At 48.4% G+C, this 23941-nt stretch overlaps 1 protein-coding gene across 1 annotated transcript in view; it reads left to right on the top strand.

Moving 5' to 3' along the window:
- The window catches only part of LOC146839303 (uncharacterized), a 39699-nt gene extending 23173 nt beyond the window's left edge, over positions 1-16526 (top strand). Inside the window, exon 2 of the mRNA XM_085651341.1 lies at positions 13256-16526. Coding sequence (XP_085507467.1) covers positions 13256-14091 — 836 coding nt within the window. The 3' untranslated portion in view covers positions 14092-16526. The remainder of the gene's footprint in view (positions 1-13255) is intronic.
- The last annotated feature ends 7415 nt before the right edge of the window (positions 16527-23941 follow it).

A 23941-nucleotide genomic window follows, 5' to 3' on the forward strand; every position in this document is an offset into this window, starting at 1 on the left:
GCAACTTGCACTAAAAGTTTCTAACAATATCTAAATGTTGGGCCAACTCCTACCAGTATCTCCTGAAGACAGTGCCTCTCTTCTGTAGTATAACAACTGTACATGTAACATTATGTCCGGTTACGCTCCACGGGATCCAGCGGCAGTAGAAAAAGGTCCACCTCCTGATATCACCAACACCCCGGTGAAGCAAACAGGGTGTTCGAGGGATCAGGCGAGGGAAAGGGTAGGGAAGGGAACAGCAGGGAAGTTAGAACCTGTAACAAAAAGGAACAAAGGCATGAGATTTATGCACACAAAACTACCCTCATTTAATCTCGCTATGAGTCTTTTGCTATACCTGGGAATGGGGAATGCTGTCAACGTCCCCACAGAATGCCTTCCACAGTCTTGGATACAATTCCGTTCTAGAAGGAAATACCACAACCATTAGTAACGTTATACTCCCCCCTTCCAGGCACTCTGCACCAGCTCTTATTCTCCCACACGTACCCCAGACAATCTGTCCTCTGCCTCCAATGGGGGTGCGCCGTTAAAGAATAAACACCTCTGGTCAATTCCTATCTTGTTTGCAGCATTTAATGTCTTGCAACTGTTACGCATCTCAACCCCCCACCCCCTTGGAGTCTACAGCAGAACGCGGTTCCGTCACCGCTGCCCTCCGTAAAGTTCCCTGAAGGTTTTATAATACAATGTACAGGCTGTCACCTGGGAAGTCCGCGGTTGTTATCACCGCTTACACTCTCTATACCGACTGGAGTGATTTGGGAAATGCCCAGCGCACACACTGTAGCGTGCGGTTAGGATCACCGCTGCGCTCCGCTGTGCATAGAACAAAGAAAACAAAGAACTCCGGGAAATGAAGGTCTCGGCGTCTCCTCATCCTCCCTTAGGAACTGACGGCTGCCTTCCTTTGTATCCCCCTATGAGGCAATAAAGCAACAAGGTTTCCGAAAACCGCGTGAGTGGTAGCAACACTCTCCCGCGGTACTCACGGTTCCAGCGCGTCTCTTATCCGGCCCCTTGACTTCGTTACCGGAACTCTGTGCGGCCAGATGAGAGCGCTTCAGAGACTGCTCTTCGTTCCGAACAGTCCAGGACGGAAATGACGATGGAATTACGCGCGCCGGCTCCCGCAAACAGCGCACTTTTAATCCTACATCCGCCTGTGCATCATGGGAAATGCAGTTAATACCTCTAAAACCCCGCAAGGTAGGCGCCGCTGTGCCTGAGTCCTGACAGTAGATCCCCCCTCCTAGCGTCTTCCAGGTCCTGGCTTTTCTGGAAACCGCCGATGGAAAGCTCGGATGGCCGCAGGAGCATGGACGTGGTGACAGGGCTCCCAGGAGTCGTCTTCTGCGTTGTAGCCTTTCCATGACACCAAATACCATAGTGCTCCTCGTCTCCTCTTGGAGTCCTTAATGCTTTTTACTTCGTACTCTAAACCCCCATCCCGCAACACCGGTGGTGGTGCTCTCCTGCGTGCACCTGCAGCAGGTTTTAGGAGTTGACAGTGGAACACCGGGTGGATACGTAAGGATCCGGGCAGCTTTAGTTTGTAGGCCACAGGATTTACCTGCTTTACTATGGTATATGGGCCAATGAATCGTGGATGGAATATACTCCGCAACTTGAACCTTATGTTCCTGGTGGATAGCCATACCCTATCCCCCAACTGATATTGTGGCCCTTCGCTCCGATGTCTGTTTTCCCATTTCTTATTGGTTAGTTTGGCCCGCACTAGATGGGCCGTTATCTTGCGTTGCAACGCATGCAGTTTTCTCACCTGAGTCGCCACCGCTGGCTGGCTAGCCACCTCTTCGGGGATCGAAATCGGCAGGATGCGGGCATCGTATCCAAAGGTGGCATGGAACGGGGAATTGCCTATAGAGCTGTGTTTGGCATTGTTATAGGCCAGCTCCGCCATCCACAATAGGTCTACCCAGGAGTCTTGTGCCTCCTGTACATAACATCTGAGATACTTCTTTAGTGTTTGATTTAGGCGTTCCGTCTGGCCGTCTGTCTGTGGATGGAAGCTCGTGGATACCGCAGATTCAATGTGCAAGGCCTTGCACCACATTCTCCAGAACCGGGCGATGAACTGGGGTCCCCTGTCAGATACGATCACTTCGGGTATTCCGTGAGCTCTGATGACGTTGCTGAGTAGCAGCTGTGCGGTCTGCCCCGCTGTTCGTAGATTTCCACAAGGAGCAAAATGCCCCATTTTTGTGAGCCCATCTACCACAACCATAATGGCGGAATGCCCCTTCTCTGGAGGCAGTCCTGTGATGAAATCGAGACTAATGTTTTGCCACGGTCGCCTGGGGGTTGGCAAGGGCAGGAGCTTCCCCCTCTTCTTGGTGTGTTCCGTTTTCGCTCGGGCACAGTCCTCGCAACCGGCCACCCAGGATGTTACATCTCTGTTCCAGAACTTCCACCAGAAATGGCGTTGAATCAACTGCAAGGTTTTCTGGATTCCAGGATGGCCTGCCAACCGGGATTCATGACACCATGAAACGCCTTCTGACGGAGTTCCTTTGTGGGAAGGTAGAGCCGGTTCCTACAAAAGGGCAATCCATCACGCACTGTACGTCCCTCCTCCTTCTGGGCCCATTCCTGCCAAGCAGCTCCGGTAGCATGTTTTCGCACCCTTTCTAGGAAGTTGTTTATCGTAACAGCGCAAACCACTTTGGACGGAGCTATAATGGAGTCCGGGGTCTTGGGTTGTGCAGAGTTACCCATCGAGCCCTGCCGAGACAAGGAATCAGCCTTGCGGTTCTCTACTCCTGGTCTGAGCGTGATAATGAAATCATAGCCTGCAAAAAACAGCATCCATCTCATTTGGCAAAAATCCGATTGGCCGCACTCTGCTAGTCCTACCAGCGTGTTACCCCAAAGAATTGTGGTCCATGAAGTAGCGTCGGCGGGTACGCCTATGCCAAAAGTTTAAAATGAAAATGAGTGTCGCGTTAGCCATCCCTGGACACGTGTTTCGAGGTAGTTGCCTCTCGTCAGCAGGGAGTAGGTATGTGTGTAGGGTTGCTGCGTAGGCTGCCAAAAAATATTCTCAGGTAAAGTACCACTCAAGGCGCGCAGGTGCGTAGCCATGGGCTCGTCAGCCCCACCGGCTCAAGGGAGCCTGAATATAAACAAAAATCCGATTGGCCGCACTCTGCTAGTCCTACCAGCGTGTTACCCCAAAGAATTGTGGTCCATGAAGTAGCGTCGGCGGGTACGCCTATGCCAAAAGTTTAAAATGAAAATGAGTGTCACGTTAGCCATCCCTGGACACGTGTTTCGAGGTAGTTGCCTCTCGTCAGCAGGGAGTAGGTATGTGTGTAGGGTTGCTGCGTAGGCTGCCAAAAAATATTCTCAGGTAAAGTACCACTCAAGGCGCGCAGGTGCGCAGGTGCGTAGCCGTGGGCTCGTCAGCCCCACCGGCTCAAGGGAGCTGTGAGAGATGTCGGGCTGTCTTCATATATTGCAGGTTCCTGTGGTCTCAATATACTGTGGTGGGATGACTAGCCCCCCACAGATAGTGTCTCCACTCCTGAAATGCCTTCTTAATAGCCAGTAGTTCTTTCTCTGCTATGGTATAATTTTTTTCCGCCGGGTTCAGTTTCTTCGACAGATAGGCCACAGGGTGCATTTGTCCGGTGTGTTGATTTCTTTGCGACAGGACTACCCCTATGGCTTCCTCCGAAGCATCGGCTTCTGCAATAAAAGGATGTTCTGGTTTGGGGTGGGCAAGCACGGGGGCGGTGGTAAAGGCCTTTTTTAGAGAGCGGAAAGCCTCCTCTGCTTCTTGGGACCAGTGAAACAAAACATCCTTTTTCAGGAGACGGGTGATGGGGGCGGCGAGTTTGGAGAACTGAAGGATGAATCTCCTATAGTAGTTAGCAAAGCCCAGGAAGCATTGCACCTCCCGGATGCTCTTGGGAGCGGGCCATTCCTGTACTGCCTGGACTTTTCTCTCTGCCATGTGTAGACCTTCCGGACACAACATCATCCCCAGGAATTCCACTCTCTCCACCCCAAACTCACATTTGCTCAACTTACAGAAAAGCCCATGCGCTCTCAACCGTGACAACACCGTATGTACGTGACGAACATGATCCTCCACCTTCGTAGAATAGATGAGGATGTCGTCTATATATACGACTACAAACAAGTCCATAAAGTCCTTTAACACGTCGTTTAAAAAATACTGAAATGCCTCTGGGGCATTACAGAGGCCGAACGGCATAACAGTATACTCAAACAACCCGTACCTGGTTTTAAACGCCGTCTTCCATTCGTTCCCCTCCCTGACACGTACCAAATGATACGCTCCTCTCCGGTCTAATCTCGTATAAACAGAAGCCTCCCGTACCTGGTCAAGCAAATCTGGGATGAGGGGCAACGGGTATCTATTCCTCACGGTGTTTTTATTCAATTGTCGGTAGTCCACACAGGCTCTTAGATCGCCATTGGCTTTGGCTATAAAAAACAGTGGAGAAGCCGCAGGGGATCTGGAAGGTCTAATAAAGCCTAGTTTTAGGTAGTGATCCAGATATTCCCTCAAATACTTGGTCTCTGGCACAGACAACGCATACACCCTGCATGCCGGGATTGTGGCTCCCTCCACTAGATCGATGCGACAGTCGTACTCCCTGTGTGGAGGCAGTTGTTCGGCGTTCCTCTCGCTGAACACATCACTAAACTGGGCATATTCTGGAGGCAATTGGGTTTCTTTCTCGGCCGCTGTGGCGACTACATGAGGACGTGTCAACTCCGTAGCCGCGGAGAGATCGAGAGGCACCAGATGGCTTAGGACAGTCCACGGACGGAAACCGAATGGTTCTAGTTCTCCAGTCGATGGAGGGATTGTGATATCGTAGCCACGGCATACCCAAAATGATCTCATATTGCGGGGCCTCAATTATGTTCAAGGTCAATTCGTCTAGGTGTCTCTCCTTTTGGATTCGGAAGGCCAAACTGACAAGTTCTGTTTGCTCAGTAATGAAGCCTGAATTCAATGGTTTACCGTCCACCGCCAGAACGTCCTCGGGCCTCTCCTTCTCTACTCTTCGTAGATTAAGGGTCTTCACCAGACCAACATGAATAAAGTTCCCCGTAGCCCCTGAGTCTATCATCACCTTCACTGGGTGACTCTGTTGCTTGCTCTCTAGACTCATGTGAAGTACTAAGTGAGACTCAATCTCCTGTACACTTGTAGTAGCCAAGGAGGGGATCTTCCAACCCTTCCCGGCTCCCCCACCTCCCTGTGGGTCCTCCGCCGGTCCTAGGGGAAGCGTCATGGACGCAGCCGCATTCTTGTTCCTGGGCCAGGCCCCTGCATTTTTGGGTTTGGAAGGGCATTCCCTCACATAATGTTCCCCTTTACCGCAATACATGCACAACCCATGCACCCGTCGATTTTCCCTTTCTTCCCTTGTCAAAGGTGTTCGGAGGGCCCCTATCTCCATGGGTTCAGACCCCAACACCTGAGTTTCTACCGGCCTCCGAGGGGTTCTCTCCGAGCGGCCGGGCCCTCTGTCCCACCGCCTTCTGTCCCCCCGCCTTCTGTCCCCCCCTCGCTCGGCCATCCGACCATCCAACCTTAAGGTCAGATTGATCATCTCCATACATGTAGTAGGTTGGGGATCTATCTGGGCCAACACATCCTTTAGCTCGTCCCTTAATCCCTGATAGAATAACGACATTCTTTTCTCCTCTGGCCAAGCCGTCTCGGCCACAAGCCTATTAAAGGTAGTGAGATACGAGACCAACTCATTCCTCCCTTGTTTAAGGTCCAGGAGCTCTCTATCTGCGCTAAAAGTGGTGGCCCTGCGATCAAAAACTCTTTCAAATTCCACCCGAAATGCCGCCCAATCGGAAGGGACCGCATCATTGTGTCTTACCAACGGGACGGCCCAGTTGGCCGCATCCCCTATCAGATAGGATATGGCAAAAGCTACTCTCGAATGGTGAGTGGGAAACGAGGCCGGCTTACAAGAGAAGTGTAGCATTATCTGTGTCAGAAACACCTGTACCTTCAATGGGTCTCCCGCGTATCTCTTCGGACTAGCCAAAGGGATAGGGGGAGGCACCGTGACCTGAATCTGTGATGCTACAGTAGAGGCGTCAAAGGGGTTCCTAGACAACCTCTCCACTTTATGCCTCAATGCCGCAGTCTCTGCCTTTGAGGCTGCCAATTCTTGTTGTACCGCCAACAAGGCCTGAAGGACATCGTCCATTGAAGCCATTTTCCACTACCCCTGGATCGGGCAGAGCTAAATACGTGGGCGCGTAATTCTGTCAGGTTACGCTCCACGGGATCCAGCGGCAGTAGAAAAAGGTCCACCTCCTGATATCACCAACACCCCGGTGAAGCAAACAGGGTGTTCGAGGGATCAGGCGAGGGAAAGGGTAGGGAAGGGAACAGCAGGGGAGTTAGAACCTGTAACAAAAAGGAACAAAGGCATGAGATTTATGCACCGGAAACTACCCTCATTTAATCTCGCTATACCTGGGAATGGGGAACGCTGTCCACCTCCCCACAGAATGCCTTCCACAGTCTTGGATACAATTCCGTTCTAGAAGGAAATACCACAACCATTAGTGACGTTATACTCCCCCCTTCCAGGCACTCTGCACCAGCTCTTATTCTACCACACGTACCCCAGACAATCTGTCCTCTGCCTCCAATGGGGGTGCGCCGTTAAAGAATAAACACCTCTGGTCAATTCCTATCTTGTTTGCAGCATTTAATGTCAGGCAACTGTTGCGCATCTCTATTCCCCCCCCCCCCCCTTGGAGTCTACAGCAGAACGCGGTTCCGTCACCGCTGCCCTCCGTAAAGTTCCCTGAAGGTTTTATAATACAATGTTCAGGCTGTCACCTGGGAAGTCCGCGGTTGTTACCACTGCTTACACTCTCTATACCGACTGGAGTGATTTGGGAAATGTCCAACCCAGCGCACACACGGTAGCGTGCGGTTAGGATCACCGCTGCGCTCCGCTGTGCATAGAACAAAGAAATCAAAGAAAACAAAGAACTCCAGGAAATGAAGGTCTCTGCGTCTCCTCGTCCTCCCTTAGGAACTGACGGCCGCCTTCCTTTGTATCCCCCTATGAGGCAATAAAGCAACAAGGTTTCCGAAAACCGCTTGAGTGGTAGCAACACTCTCCCGCGGTACTCGCGGTTCCAGCGCGTCTCTTATCCGGCCCCTTGACTTCGTTACCGGAACTCCGTGCGGCCAGATGAGAGCGCTTCAGAGACTGCTCTTCGTTCCGAACAGTCCAGGACGGAAATGACGATGGAATTACGCGCGCCGGCTCCCGCAAACAGCGCGCTTTTAATCCTACATCCACCTGTGCATCATGGGAAATGTAGTTAATACCTCTAAAACCCCGCAAGGTAGGCGCCGCTGTGCCTGAGTCCTGACACATTAACTGTTCTCATATGCTGAGTCAATAGCACAATATTGGTATACGTTCAAGTCTCTTTGAGGCTTCCTGTAAATGCTGAAGCAGAGTTCGCCTACATGCAGTTCCAAATGCCTCTTGAAAAAGAGCGCGCAAAAAGGAGGCGGGGAAGGGAAAAACCGGGAGGAAAAGATAGGAAAGCTTGCTCGAAGGAGGAAGAGGCAAAGTAATACTGTTCGCTATGCTGGTAGCTCTTACTGACTTCTAGTGAATGCGCTAACCAACTTCAACTCGGCTTGAAGCAAATAAGTGGAAGAGCTCACCAGCGGGCAACTCAAATTTGCAGATTCACTTACGCGCTGACCGGAATCCAACCGCAACAACTCCTCATGAATTGTAGTACTTTGAAGAGCGGAATTCACCAACTCGATGAATTAACCCCGCTTTTCACACTCTGACTATTGAGGGCCTGGAAATAAGGGGAAACTATTCCGCACAAGAAGGTTTCTTCAAACTGAGACCCCCTCCCACTCTGAGAAGAGGAGCGGTAAAAACAAACTTCTCCGTAGGATTTCAAAATTGAAGTGCGCAGTGATGAGCGCGCGCACTCCTCTTAAGCCAGTCACTTCAGGTCATGTGAAAACTTGGACTAATACGGTGGCCATCTTGAAATGGCACAATCCCCGATAAACCTACAGATCTCACCATAAATTTATCATTTGGGGCATAACTCAAATTCTTCTTCTGTTTGGTTTTCTTGACCCTTCCTGACAGAAGGCGGTGTTCGTTGACTGCGGTTTTGAAGGTTGCATGGGTTTCTGGGATTTTGTTGTTCCTCTATCTCTTCTTGAGTTGTCTGCCGGTATGCCTGGAATTGTGGAGGGTGGGAGTTAACCAGCTGGCTTTCTCGAAGGTTTGCTTGTTTAGTGTCTTCTTAAGGGGTGCCGGTCTGTCGGCGCAGTTGGAGATCCATTGGTGAAGGTTGTGTGCTTTGGTGTTGGCGTCTGATGGTGCTGTGGTCATGCTGAGAAAGTTGACGAGAAGTTCTATGGTGGCCTTTTTCCAGCTACGACAGATACGGTGGGGTCAGTGAGGGTGGTGGTGAACGGTGGGAATGGCGAAGTGCACACAGTGCTTATCGGTCCAGAGGAGTTCGGTGGTGTGGCTCTAGGTGATGTTCCCGCTGATGGAGAAGACGAGGTCGAGCGTGTGTCTGGCTGTATGGGTCGGTGCGGTGACTAGCTGCTTGAGTCCATTGTTGGCGAGGTTCTCCAGTAGGGAGGAGGTGTTCTGGTCACTGGGGTTGTCCAATTGGAAGTTGAGGTCTCCGAGTAGGATGTAATCGGTGGATGCGAGAGCCTGGGGTGCAATGAGGTCTACGATGGCGTTGTTGAAGGGCGGGCTGGGGGCCTGGGGTCCTGTTGATGAGGGAGCCACAGAGGGTGGTGTTTGGGTTGGTCTGGATCTGGAAGTGGAGGTGTTCCATGGTAGTCGTTGGGTCATTTGAGTAAGTGGTCAGTTGGAGGGTGTTCTTGTGGACGATGGCTATGTCTCCTCCTGGTCGGTTGACGCGGTCCTTGCGGGTGATTTTGTAGCCGCTGGGGATGGCGGTGGCATCACTAATTTTAAGACCAACTTCTTGTGCCTTCGTGGTGAGCATTATCAATCCAGTATGATTGTGTGAGCTATACCCCCTTACCCTAATTATTACATTGAGAAATGTAAAGAAATTATATATTTTTAATCTTGCAAGGAAATGGTGGCTTTTTTTTAACATGTGTTCTAGAGTGTGTCAGTAGTGGGGAAAGAGTGTGGATTACCTAGCATGTGTACATGTATGTACTTTCAACATCAGTAATCATCCTATGTGCACGTGTAATTCACAATCTTTATTCAAGCCCTTGACTTCCTCGGTACCCAGCTCTGTATTATATCTTAACTCGATTCATTTCAATTTCTTCTCTTGATCACCTCCTCTGATATAAGATCAAGGAAACTGAAGATTTTGAAAAATGCCATGATACTATTGTAGACTCGACAGACACACACGCTAGGTACACGCAGAGTAGGGAGTGCATAGTAGGAGTACGCCTCATTACTGCCTTGTTTTTATGCCTGTATATATACACTGTTTTAGCACCATGGTAGAACTATATCTACTATTTACGTGCTTGTAATCCCCTTCATCTGCTTCGGTCTACTGATTATCGCAGCGCGTATTCTATACAAGAGTAACATTGGTTCAATAAATATATTGAAAACATCCTACTGTGTATTCTCTGTGTATTTCTCTGAGAGCAAGTAAGCTTGAGTGACTGAGTGAAAGGTTCTGTTCTGTTTCTACGATCCCTGAGGGGTCACGGTTGTCACGTTCAGTGGTTGCCAGAAACCATTTGCTTCCTGGTAAGGTTAGGGAGTCTTATGGTGGCGCTGTGAGCTAGCTGGGCTCTAGGCCAACCCATCCTGCGGAGGTGCCCGGACCCAGTCTAGGCACCTCATCCAAAGTTTATGTTGTCCAACAAACGCACAGGTCCTACTGATTAGTGGGAACTACGCGACACACCTGTTCCTTCCACCAGACCACAAATACATTTGCATAGCTGGAAGAACAGGTGCCCATTGCTGTCCCTGAGATTTGTCTGTAATATCTATCTTTAAATATGAAAATATTGTTATTTAGGCAAAAGTCATGGTCCTAAACATCCGTGTATAGTCATATGGAGATATTGGTCTATTGCAAAAAGCGTGTTCGTATGCTCTTAGACCTTGCGTGTGTTGTATACATAATTAGCAAGATCACATCCTAGGTAATTGTCAAATATGATTGTCTCCATTGTATATCTTTTGTAGAAAATTCCTTCTATCTTTACAATGTGACGGGAGGCTTTCCACAAGAATCAGCATTAAATGGTTTTAGTTTATTGCTGTGTTTTCCAGTAAGCTATTGATGGAGGGCGCTATAGGCCCCCCTGGTGGTCTAGTAGGGTTCTTGCATACTTTCGGTAGAAGGTAAAAGCATGGTACAGTAGAGGGTAGTGTTTAACAGAAATGAACATTTTGGCATTCCCATATCCCCAATTCACAATAATCAATATTTAATAATTATTGAAAAACCTTTTATTCATAATTGCAAACAATCATTAAAACCACATTCCTGCCCGTTATCGGATGACTTTGATCATTCTGTTGTCATTCCGTAATGATAGGCTTTATTTCGATACATAAAATATCTTTAAAGCAGTTCAACAGTTAAGTTTCCGTAATGTGCTAATGGCCTCCCTTTGTCCATTACTCAAGTTAGATCTGGTTCTTCCCTTCTTGTCTTGACTGGTGAACAATTTATTTGAACAGGTCTTTGGCGACCAAGTCACTAAAGACATCCAGATTATCATGAGGCAAGGAGGAGTTATATGAAGGTTTCTTTTTGAAGCCACTTAGGCTTCTCTGATCCATCTGTGCCCCCTTTCCCAGCAACGCTTCCCGCTCTTTCGTTGCACATATATTTCCCTCATCCAGACCAGCCAATGTCATGAAGTATCAGTGTCTCTTAAACACAAGTTATGCTTTCTGTATTGGGCCCCCCATTCTCATGTTCATTGGCTTGGGACTGATTTTATGTGCCTTAGGCATCTTCAGATATCTTAGAAACAGAAAGATGTCAATTCTACATGAACTGTAATCAAAGTCCCTACTGGGGCAGAAATATAAGCCAAGGTTAAGGGTATTTAGTTCATCCATTGCCAGTTAATGTTCTGATGAGTTAATAATCATATCTTGCCCTGCTCTATCACCTTTCTCTTCCCATGGGGTGAGTTGTCTTTTTGTCTTCTAATTGCTCTTTCCTGTCTTTCTGTTCCTCTGTTTGTGCCTCTTGCTTTTGTTTTTCCTTTTTATGATATTCCATTATCCGCCCTTGTCTCAGTAACCCGTACTCAGACAAAAATGTGCCAGGTAGGTTTTTCTTCTAGGTAGTTGCTAGCGAAGTCATCTGAGTCTGAGTGACCTGCTGAGCTTGATTCCCCTGTAAGAAGTTCCGGTTGTCTTTGTGTTTAATGTCATTTTTACTGCTCTCCTTACTTATTCGTATCCTCTTACAAAGTTTAAGACTCTTCCAGTACAGTAGTCTTGCTTTTCCTTTTAGAATTTCCTCTTTTGTAGCCTTTACCTCTTCCTTATCACTTGTTTGTCATTCTCGTGTCCTTAAATTCAGCTCTTATTTTCAAATGCAACAAATGCGACGTTGGAGAACTCCATCAGACTGCAGACTTAGAACTGTAACAAAAAAACAAAAACAAAACTTGGCAGGCCTTTTCCATCTATGAACTTATGATCTGGAACAACATCCCTGCGTCCATCGGGACCGCCCCAACATTGCTCCCGTTTAGGAAAGAGTTGAGGATTTATGCTTATCTTTGGCCCTAGCTTTAGGCTAGGTTTGCAGTATAGAAATAATATATAGATACATACATAAAGAAGCTGGCCTAGCCTACACCAACGTTTGAAAACTTTTGGAAAAACTCCTGTGAAAATGTTTGTGGGAGGGTTGAGAATGGTTATCCCACCCAGAGCCCCCCTGGCATCCAGTTAACATTTTAATGTTGTCTTTTCAAGAGTAACAAGTCCACCTTTTAGGACACTACATCCATGCTCACTGCATGCCTTAATGTAGATAGTTGTCTACCTAGTAGCAGTCACTTCCTCAAACAGTTAGCAAACTACGCACCCCATCAGTAGATGAACAGTTCCTGCAAGTTCACAAAGACGAAGTTAAATATGCACCCAGTGTTAAACATGCACTCAAGCTCTACATTATCAGAATTGAAAATGTGTGAAAAATAAGACTTTTTTTTTTGCACTGGCACAATTTGGCATATGGAGTCCACAAGTGATTTTTAATTTATTTTTTATTTCACACAGTTTTATATAGCGCGAACTTGACCCGAATCGGGTATCAGAGCGCTTCACATAGCACCAGTTGCATTACATGAGGACACAATATTTTTTTTTTTGTTCGGCACGGGGAGGTTAAGTGATTTGCCCAGAATCACAGGATGTTCAGCGTCATTGCCGAGACTCAAACCCAGTTCCCCAGATTGGAAGTCGACCGCCCTAGCCGTTAGGCCAACACCTCTCCATGGCTTTTCTGCCCAACATACCTCTAGAAGATATTTGTAAAGCAGAAACATGTGGTTCTGTGTATCCTTTCATAAAATATTTCCTTGGTGACATCAATGCAAGGAAGAAGCCCAGATGTGCTTAATTGTTCTAAGCATATTAGTAACTCAAGTAGCCATTCTTTCCTTTGACCCTACAGATTCTTTTAAATTATTGTACAACCTGTGATGTGCCACAGCATGCTGCAAATGGGAAATGTTACTCACTTGCAAATACTATCAGCTTGTCATGTATTTGTCATGTTGCAGGCTCACATGTCTCACTCACTTGCCGTATGGTTGGAAAGTATATAGTTTGCTCAGTTTAAGCCGTTTATTTTTTTGATTTTACACATATAAGCAGGCAAACGTACTCCGATGGAGAAAAAAACCACAATAATTTAAATTGGAGTCTGCGCGCTGATGCATTATGCCTTTCAGCTATGGGATTACGAGTCGTTCTCCACATCAACACTCAATCTTTAAATTAGATTTTTTTTATTAGTCAGAACCCAGCCCATGAGAGGTCACCACATGTGAACTGTAGTACAAGCAACAAATGATTGGTTACAGGTAGTAAAAATGTTTATCCTTCCTAGATATTACTGTCCATGTTTCACATAATATAACAGTGCATTTTTTTTCAATAAATATTTCCCATGTATAATTTTCAGTGTCCTTTTCATTCTGCAGCACGGCAGTCGCAGACAGAAAGTATGAATGGGGAGGAGAAACTGAAAGCTTCTGGAGGAAAGAAGAATTTTGCTTATAAAATGAATGAAAGAAAACACCAAGGAATACACAGGAGTGAAAATTTTAACAATAAATCACTACTTGCAAGGCACAAAAGAATACGCACCGGCCTAAGAGCTTATGCCTGTGCTGAGTATAAGAAGACATTTACTGGAAAGACGCATCTTTTACTGCACGAACAAACACACGCAGAACGGTATCCCTACACCGAGCATGAAATTAGGTTTGCTGATAAGGCAACACATGAAAAAACTCACAGTGGAGAGCGGCCCTTTCACTGCAATATCTGTGAGAAAAGTTTTACTCAGAAGGGAAATCTTCTACAACATCAAATAATACACACAGGAGAGAAGCCTCATCATTGCAATGTGTGTACCATGAGGTTTTCTCGTAAGGCGACCCTTGTACGGCATCAAAGTGTACACACAGGAGAGAAACCTCATCACTGCACTGTGTGTTCCAAACCCTTTTCTCAGAAGACAAACCTTGTACTGCATCAACGAACTCACACAGGAGAGCGGCCTTATCACTGCACAGTGTGTTCCAAGGGGTTTGCTCATCAGGGAAACCTTGTACTGCATCAAAGAACTCACACAGGAGAGCGGCCTTATCACTGCACAGTGTGTTCCAGGGGGTTTACTCTTAAGGCAGCCCTTGTACGCCATCAAGTCACACACACAGGACAGAAGCTTTATCACTGCACTGTGTGTAGCAAGAGCTTTGATCTTAAGGCAAGCCTTGCACGCCATCAAAGAACACACAGGCGACGGCCATGACGCTGCACAGGAAATGGAAACTGATGTAAAGAAAAGGTGGTTATCAGCAGCCTCAAGTAACACATACAAGATGGAAGCCTTCTCAAAGCACTGCCAAAAAACCTTCATTTAAAAAAGAAATCTGATACTTTACATTATCTAAGAATCTACAGCTAAAGTTAGACCTCCTATGACATCTAACAATCCTTCCGGGCTGAGGTCCTCCCTTTCCTCTGAATGTCAGAAGAGCTTTGAGTTAAAGAACAAACTCTAGCGTTCGCAGAGTCTACAAACAGAATGTCGGTTCTTCAACTTCACTAACTTCACTTCACCAAGCAACGAACTTCAGAGTGCTGCTTCACTGAGAATTAAACCTTTCAGACTCTCATGCAGTGTTGATGACATATTACCACGTGTGGATCATAAACTATCTTGATAGACATAACTTCTAGGATTCAACAAAAAATTATTGAAAGACCTGGGCACATGGGAAAAAGAAACTAGGAGAAGAAATAGGAATCAATAACTACTTGAGGACAAAAAATATAAACTACTTTCATCACTAAAGCAGGAACATCCACTCCCTATCAGTATCTTCAGACCGGTTGTGTAAATATTCTGTACAACCCATCCAGGCTGAGAGATCAAAAGAGGATTCATGGCTGTCCTGATTCTAACAACATACAAAGGTGGCACCAACCATATAATTCTGCAGTTTCAGCTGCCGAAACCGTTGCACAATTCATAATGTTTTGAGATGGTTTATTGTGGTGAGAATGTTTTTTTTTTTTTATAATCCATTTTATTATCATTTTGAAAAACAAACAAACAAAAAGACAACATACATCTTACACATTAACCTCTTCTGTGCCCATGACGAGATAGTCTCGTCATGGAGCACAGTCGCGCTGTGCCCATGACGAGACTATCTCGTCATGAACCCCACCCACTAATTAAACGCCCGGCACAGGAGGGGGAAAGGGCGCGGCACAGAAGGGGTTAAAGCCAATTTCATCTCCAACAGACAGTAAAAAAACAAACACTGTTAGGGTAGGAGTATTTATGCAAGCCACCCAAGCTGGAAAGCAGCACCCCTTTACATGGAAGAACCAAAGCTGGCAATTTAAAACAGTAGGTTCAGCCATTTGCCCCAAACCCTATGAAACCTCGCGGGACAACCACGTGCCTCAAAGAGGGGTTCCCCCTGGGCCACGCACCAATCCACTCCCCGGCGCCACTTTCGCAGCGTAGGGTGGTTGGGCTGGGCCCAGGCCGCTGCAATATCTCATTTAGCCACTGCAACCGCCGTTCCCAGAAAATGTTTGTCTGCTCTAGAGCTGTCCAAACCATCAAATACACCCAGACGAAGACGTAAGGGATCGTGTGGAACCTGCCAACCCAAGGTCTGTGTGGGCTCAGATTCCACCCCGGCCCTGAATGGGCCCAGGCCTGGGCAAAGCCAGACCATATGGTAGAAGTCGGCCGAAGTTTGGCCGCTATTCTGGTGAGAATTAAATACCCAAAAACTAACTTTCACATACATTATAAAACTAAGCAGATTGTCTGATAAAGACACTGTAACTAGTATTTCATCGCATGCTGTGATGTGTTTTGTGAGGTCAGTTGTGGTCCTGTTCTAGTGTGAGGGGTGAGATTGTCAACTAGACAAAGGATACTGTCGCAGTGAGCTGTTTGCCAAGAATGTCTTATTTATGCAATAAAACATTCCTAATATACTAATCTACCTGCTTGTTCCAATTGGTGATGAGACGTGAGATACTTCAAACTCATCAGTGCATTCAGAGTGTCCGTTTTCTATCTTGGTGATTAGTCTGTCCCAGAAGAGGGTGGGGAGGAACTTATGCTACCCTGCAGCCCTTCCATCACTAGTCCCTCAGATGTGAGGCATTCCAGTGTGTAGTTCGCACCATCACTGTGTTTATTAGAGTAGTGCAAGTGTTGCTAGTACAGTTTGCACTGTTGATGTTTCAGAAGACAACTTTTGAAGTTTAATAGTGTAATTGCTATGGGAACACCTTTGTCCCTTGGACCTTTTCCTTCACTGAGCGTATTGATTGGCTTAATATAGTCTGATGACTCTGGACTCAGTGCCATCTGTGAGGGCACGAGGCTTGCCTCCAAACTATTATATCAAAGCAACCGCACTAGTGTATGGAGTCGTGAAGCATCCTTGTGAACGCGGTGTCCCCCCACAAGATCCACCCATGGTCCTCCGTGACCATGAAGCAATGGACAGACAGATGTCTGGTGCTAGGCTTTGTGCGAGGCTGCTCTGGGGGTCACTCTGACACCAGTGCCCAGGTCGCCACCCACATTTGGACAAGTGCTGGAGCTTGCTGTGGCTGGTAGCAAGCCCTGGATCTGCAGTGACATGTGGGTCTACAGGAATGAACTAAGTGATATGTATGTGTGTGCAATGATGAGACGCCCTGGTTGCTAAGTGAATAAAGACTAGGAATTGGGGGCCTCAGCTGAAGCTATGATACTGGATTATTGTCAAGAGCAAGTCAGTGGGTCACAAGATTGTTACAGCTGCGTTGGCACAATTACGGCATATCAGTCAGACATACAACTCTATTCTGCTTACATAGGCCATAAAAGTACGTTACAAGTATATTAGACTCAAAATTCATTCAATAAAACACATAGATAAACACATTCAGGATCTCAACAAATAAAAACATGGAATAAAATAATCAGTCAGTTGGCAGTGAAGAAGGTTCAATCTTTTATTAAACAAAATACTCTATAGAGGAACCTCTCCGAACCTCACCCATCAGGTGCGCCGAGAAGACTGTTGGCTCATATTCAAACATGAGGTTATATACTTTTCAATTCAACACATACAATCACTGTAAATGGAAAAACACCAGTTGGCCCTCGAGATCTAGGAAAGGACCATATATGGCACACATCAGATCAGTACAAAGGCTTGACTATCTATTACTGATGAGGTCAGGAGGGGTGACTCCCTTTCGTCTTGGTGCCTGGGAGTGTAGACACAGCGCCTCCAGGAATGCGCTTATCACCCCCAAAGCCAGATGTAACCTTGAGTCTTAGAACAATCGAGTGAACAGCCTACCTTCAGCTGCTACCAGTAACTCAGATAATCTGGGGCCTGACAACTGTGCGTGATCAACGCGTGATCACGGCCTGCGCTCGAGCATATGTTCAGAAGATGGCGTCTGTATGGTTCTCGGCCTACTCTTTTAGCAATAGATATACAGAGAGGAAATAAACGTGTTTCCTCCAAGCAAAAGCATATATATCAAACAAAGAGTGTACGTATAGATACATCATGCTAACATAATATAGGTCTGATACTCCTTATATACGGGAAATCTACCTTTTATCCCTCAGAACGGCCCTTTTAGCATGATGTAGCTAACTAAAACAGTTCAATCTTCAAATATTCTCTCATCAATCTGCATTAGGTCTTTGAGCTCCTGCTGAACTAGCTGAGCTTTTACCTCTGTTGGGGATGGACCAGACACAGAGGAAATGAGTTTTGTCGCGCAATAAGAGCAACATGCAGGTCCACATTGTACACCAACACAACACATGAGCATGATACAGGCTATACATGCCAGCACCATCAAAATTTTCCATCCTCAAGTAGACAGCAAACCCCAGAACCAACCAGACAGAGACCACGTGCCAGTGTCTACATGTATCTCGGAAGCTAAACGATGTAGCTTCTGTATAGCCAAATGAACGGAGGGGGTGGAGTCAGGAATATAAACACAGCAAGAGCTGCCGATCACACGGCATGCTCCTCCTCGATCTGCCAAGATATCGTCCAAAACCATACGGTTTTGAAGCGAAACAAGTCTGGTCGCCTGTAGCTCTACTGTTATATTGGTCAGTATTCCTCCAGTAGTATTAATTATCCCTTAAACTACCCTAGACAAACATCATACTTCTTGGCTAGTAATGATAGGCCCCCAATAGGGTAACACTCCCTTCATAATGTCAGTGAAATGCTGCAGTGGAGTATCGGTCTGATCTATATCAGTGGTATCTATCACTCTTATATTTCTCCTAATAAGCACGCTACATTTATCTAGTCGGTGATCCTTGTGATAATTAGAAGGGACAATATAGACTGGAGGGTACAGGAAGGACAGGTAACAATGTCCAGTCCAACCTCGTGGAAGCCAAGTATAGGTACTTCCTCCACAGATAAAATATACATTAGGAGGGGTTAACAACGGAGGGCTGCTAAAGGTTAGTAACTGATAAGTTTAATTACATCGGCTTTCTCCTACTGATATGTACCCTGCTCCTTGAACACTAAACGTAGAGGTACTGTTTAATACAGGCACTGGAACAGCCCTATCTTCAGTAACATTACTGTCCTGAAAGTGTCGATAATATTGAGTGAAATTGAATTCAACAAAGTCCAAAATCTCATTTTTCAACCAAGTGGTGTTTTCGTGTGTTATATACATATTCATACAGGCATTCGGATCTAAGGTTCCCTCTCCATTATTCCAATCGGGGTTGAATCCTTGATGAACCTCAATATATGCTAAAATCATTTCATAATCTCTCTCTGAAAACCTTTGAGCGTCCACAGTGTAATGCATATGCATCATAGAAAGCAATTTGAACCAAGTCTCGCTACTTCCCAGATAAGACAAAGGTAGGGATATAAATAAGTTGTGCTTGTGCATAACCGATGGTAAAAGACCACAAACCCAACAATTTGTAGTATTGGTGGCACTGTGTGCTTGATGAAGCATTTCAATTAATGCGTTTTTCACATTGTTCTGATGATGCCTTTCCTTATGAGGGGCTAAAGTATGAAACACATGTTCCGGAGGTGGGGTAGTTGTTCCTAAAACAGTATGCATAGGGTAACGAAATTCTAAATATATGAATACTCCAAGTAATATAATTATCAATATTGCTATAGTAGCTACAAATGCAATTTTAACACGATTGGTCCAACTAGAAAAAACAGGCATAGATGTAGGAAAATAGCGTGGTACAAAAGGACGTTCCTCTTCAGGAACAAAACGAGCAAAGGGATACATGCTAACTAAAAGTCCGATAATAAACTAGGGCAATGCAGTCCAACCTGCCAGAGGGTGCTTCTTTCCTGTGTCCGTTTAGAGCCTCACAGGCAGGCTCCTATCGTTCATCACAGATAATATCAAAACAAACTTCTCACGTTGAAGTTATGTTCTCACACAATCCTTGAAGAAAACACAACCTGGGCCCCTTTGAACATGAAATTCAGTCTTTCCCTCTGAACAGAGCAAACAAATGTTCAAGGCTCTCAGCGTGTTCAGTCCAGTGTCTCGCTCAGTACACCAGAAGCGTATCTAACACTCATTCATAGCACAGGTCTGTACCCTATCACTCAAGTCTCTCCCTATCGCCTACCATGTTCACCTGGTGTACCGTGCTGTTTTCTGGGCCACAGGTAGTATCGAGTATGGCCAGGGAGTTCTTGATCATGAACAAAACAGAGGATGTCGAATCCGGTGAAACAGGGGTACTGCGAGCCTCTGGGTTAGCTGTAGGAACAACAGAATCTGGGGCGATCAATTGTGCTGATGACAAAGCCGCTTCTGAGCCCGGTGCACCTTCTCCTTGCCCTTCTCCAATTACCTGGGCGTCAGAAAAGGGGATAAATCGAGGAACTCGCTCACTTTCCTGAATCAGAACCCTGTCCTGGATTCGCTGATCGTATGGAAGCGGGAGGGGTAGTTTTTTCAGATGTGACACATGAATCCAGTGTCGCTTGCCATTCACTTTTACCGCCGTCCGCGTGGCCAACAAGACTTGAAATGGTTCAGACCAACGAGGATCCAAACTGGATTTGCGCTGATAGTTACGGACCAAAACCCACTGTCCTGGTTCCAAGCGATGTCCGGGACCCTCCGGCAGGGGCTGCAAAACTGCTGAGACCTGTTGATGAATAGAACGAAGATCTTTAGTCAAAGCATACAAATAGTCTGTCAGCATAGGATACTCTATATCACGAAACGTTCTGGGTCTCGGGTCGCCCCAAACATTAGCAGGGCGCCCAAAAATGACCTCATATGGAGACAAACAAGAACGAGAATGTGGGGTAAGTCGTATTGACATCAATGCCAGCGGCAGAGCATCTGGCCACCTCAATCCAGTACTTTCCTGAATTTTAGCTAATTTGAGCTTTAATATTCCCGTTATACTTCTCGACCAACCCAGTTCTGCATTAAAATGTCTTCCGTTGTCACTCCAGATCACACGAGGCAATCCGTAGCGAGGGAAATACTCCTTTACCAATGCCTTTGCCATTGCCAAAGCAGTGTTTTCTTTTGTCTGGTTGGCTTCCACCCTTTTGCTGAAAGCGCTTACCACGACCAGGACATACTTCAAATTGTTAACGCGCTCCAGCTGGATATAATCCATTTGAAGCACCTCAAAAGGCAAAGATTGTGGTGCAAAATTTCCGCTCAGAACAGGCTCCCTGCCCCCTGGATTATGTCGTAAGCAGACCATGCAATATTGTACCAAATGAGCAGCGGTCCTAGAAATATTGGAATTGTACCATACAGGATCTAAATGATCTAATAATGCACAAATACCTTTCACCCCAATATGAGCTGAACCATGTGCCATTGTCACCACCGCATTCACTAATGCATTAGGCAACAACCACCGCTGCTTTTCTGTCAGATCAATCCAACAACCATCTGCATCTAATCTCCCAATTCGCTCTTTCCAGTGAGCCAGTTCAATAGGGGTAGCTTATTTCTGTGTTTCTCTGACACTCTCCATGGTATTATCAAATATCTCTGTTTCAGCCACCCACCTAGCAGAGCTAGTCACAAACATTGAGGTTAATTTGTGTTGGAGCCGGCCTCGTGGCGTGGTCCTGTTCCCCCTCGCTAAGCCGCACGAGATCCCCTGCACCTCGGGGCTCCTCCATTTTGGATTGTACGTGACTCTACGTAACCACCTACGTGACCCCGCTCCACCCGGCCTCGGTCCCAGCGAGGCCCGACATCGAGGTGCCAACCCCTGGCCCGGGGGATACCACGTGAGCCCTTCCCATTCCCGGCGGAGGGCAGTATCGATGGGACCCCCAACCGTCCTTCCACACCCAGGTGCGATCGCCCCACAGCTCTCTGGGGCCTGGCGCCTCTCCTGCTGGGCGTCTGACCGCGCCCTACCCGGCCTCTCCGCCCTCCTGGGCGCAAGGGTCCGAACATCAAAGGGCTCCAGACCTATATCTGGGGCGACCCGGCAACAAGACGACAGTTGTATCCCGGAGTCAAGAGCCCTGCTGATCGGATCGCGGCTGACCCTACGGAGAAAGACTCTTCCTGAAACTACACTCTGAGCCCTGCTGACGACGTCGCGGCTCCCCCGTGCTTAAAGACCTTCACGAACCTTTGGGGCCCTGCTGACGCTGTCGCGGCCCGACCTTGTTGAAACGTACCATCAGAGCCCAGCCGACCTCGCGGCTCGACCGAAGCGGACCTACCACCGGAGCCCTGCTGACTGTGTCGCGGCTCGACCCAGGCGGAACCACCACCCGAGCCCTGCTGACGCCGTCGCGGCTCTCCACGTCCGAGCCGCTCTGAGACCAGCACTCAAGGTCTGGCGCAGAGCCTTCCCGTACCTGGCTGGTACTAAGACTGTCCCGCTACCCTACCCCTCAAAGGACATTGAGACTCTTACGGGATCACTCGATCCCACTGTAAATATTGAATGTGCTACTATTGATAAAGAACCAAGATAAGCAACTGATACGGAGTCCTGTGTGGTGGTGTTACGGGACCTAAGTACGATCATAGGAGAAGGACCTCCCCTAGGGGGCTTCTCAGCGGCGCTCGGCTATAACCTTGCGGTAGGAAGGTGCCCCGGAGTAGTGCCCCCGACTCCCCGGTGGTCCTACCTCCAACATTTGGTGGCCAGCGACGGGATCCGAGCCAGACGCAATCGTACAGGCAAGTAACGCACCCACTACCTAACCAGACGGAAAAAGAAAAAGGGAACCATGGACGGCCAAGAAGCAACCGTGGCCGCAACCTTCCAGCTGGAACAGCTGGAAGAATACACCCACAAAGAACTAAAACAATTCTGCAAGGACAAAGGGATCCCAACCACAGGATTGGGCACCAAGGAAGAAATGCAGAAAGCCCTGAAAGCCTGGGCAGAAGCCGAGGCCACTCCACCCCGAACCGAAGGGACCTCGGCCCGGGACGGAAACCTGCCACCGACCATAACCCCGACAGATGGGGGCGAAGCATCCCGGAAGCCAGCCTGTCCCACGAAGAAATGCGAGAACGAGAGAGGGTCCGGACACACGAAATGGACCTCGCACGACTCCGGCTGGACGGTGAGCTCCTACTGGCGGAGAAGAAAATAGCCTTGGAGCAACTACGGCTGCAAGAGGAAATCGAAGAAAAGAAACGGCATCGGGAACTAGAAGAGAGACGGCTAACCCTCGAGCACGAGAGGAGCCTCAAGGAACTCGAACTGAAATCCAAAACGGGGGAGACCAGCACCCCCGGGGCCCGGGACGCGCTGCCACTGACCGAGCCAAAGGTTCATATCCCCAAGGATGTCGTCAAGGAATACTACAAAAACGACGACATCCAGCAGTGGTTCCGAGTCTACGAGGTAGCCATGACCTCCCATAGGGTACCCCGGAAGGATTGGGGTGCCGGCCTATGGGGGAGGTTCCTCAGCGAGGGCCGTGATACCCTGCTGCAACTCCCCGACGCGGTGATGACCTCATATGACCACATGAAAGAAGCCCTACTCACCCGCTACGGACTATCAGCCGAGAGGTACCGGCAGCGCTTCCGGGACTGCAAGAAGCTCCCCGGTACCACATGGGTCGAATACGTGGACTTCTTCAGCCGGGCCTTTGAAGGGTGGATAAAAGGGAGCAAGGTCACCTCGTACAATGAACTGTTCGACCTCCTTGTCTGGGAGCACCTCGCCAACAACTGCTTTGTTGAACTAAGGCAACACCTCCTGGACAGTAAGCTGACCGAGCCCCGGAAGCTCGCCGCCGAAGCCGACCGATGGGTCAACACCCGGGTCCGCCGGAACCCCGTGGGGGACTACCAACGGAGTACCACGGGACCTCCTCGCCAGCGGGGCGGAGGAGGGGGGTCCCACCGCAGTCGAGAATTCCCGGCCGGGCCGCCCAGAAGCCCGCCACGAGGCCAAGCCGCCAACCACACGTCCCCGACCCTGGGCCGAAGGGGGACCCCCATCACCCGGCCTGGACCCCGACCAACAGTGACCTGCTTCGGCTGCCAGCAGACCGGCCACTATGCGAGCGACCCGGCCTGCCCCGTGAACCGACGGAACGGGACCGCTGGGCCCCCTCCCCGACAAATAGCCGCCGCAGCCCTGGGGGAAGGAGAGGACGAGGAGGAAAACCGCGACGACGGTTCCCCTGAGTGGGAACCAGCTGCCATGTCGCTCGTATGCCTGGGCTCCCGAGAAATGGTGCCCCGAGCTGCCATCCCAAGCAACACCCAGAAGTACCAGCAGTGGGTCACCATCAATGGACGACGGGCCGAAGCCCTCCGGGACACTGGGGCCAGTGTGACCGCTGTCCGCTGCCACCTAGTGACCCCCGAACAAATCCTGCCACATGTCCTATGCCCTGTCCGGACCGCGGACAACACCGAAAGCATGTGCCGGATGGCCAGGATCCCCTTCGAGTGGGGAGGAGTGTCCGGCACCCTAAAAGTGACTGTCCGCGACGTCGTCCCAGTGGACTGCCTCCTGGGGAATGACCTAGAGAGCTCCCCCTGGGCCCAGGTGGAGCGCCGAGAGCATCTGGGGATGCTAGGGCTGCCCGAGTGGGCCTGCGCCACCACCCGGT

Source organism: Triturus cristatus, chromosome 4_1 (genome assembly GCF_964204655.1).
Source record: "Triturus cristatus chromosome 4_1, aTriCri1.1, whole genome shotgun sequence".
NCBI lineage: Eukaryota > Metazoa > Chordata > Amphibia > Caudata > Salamandridae > Triturus > Triturus cristatus.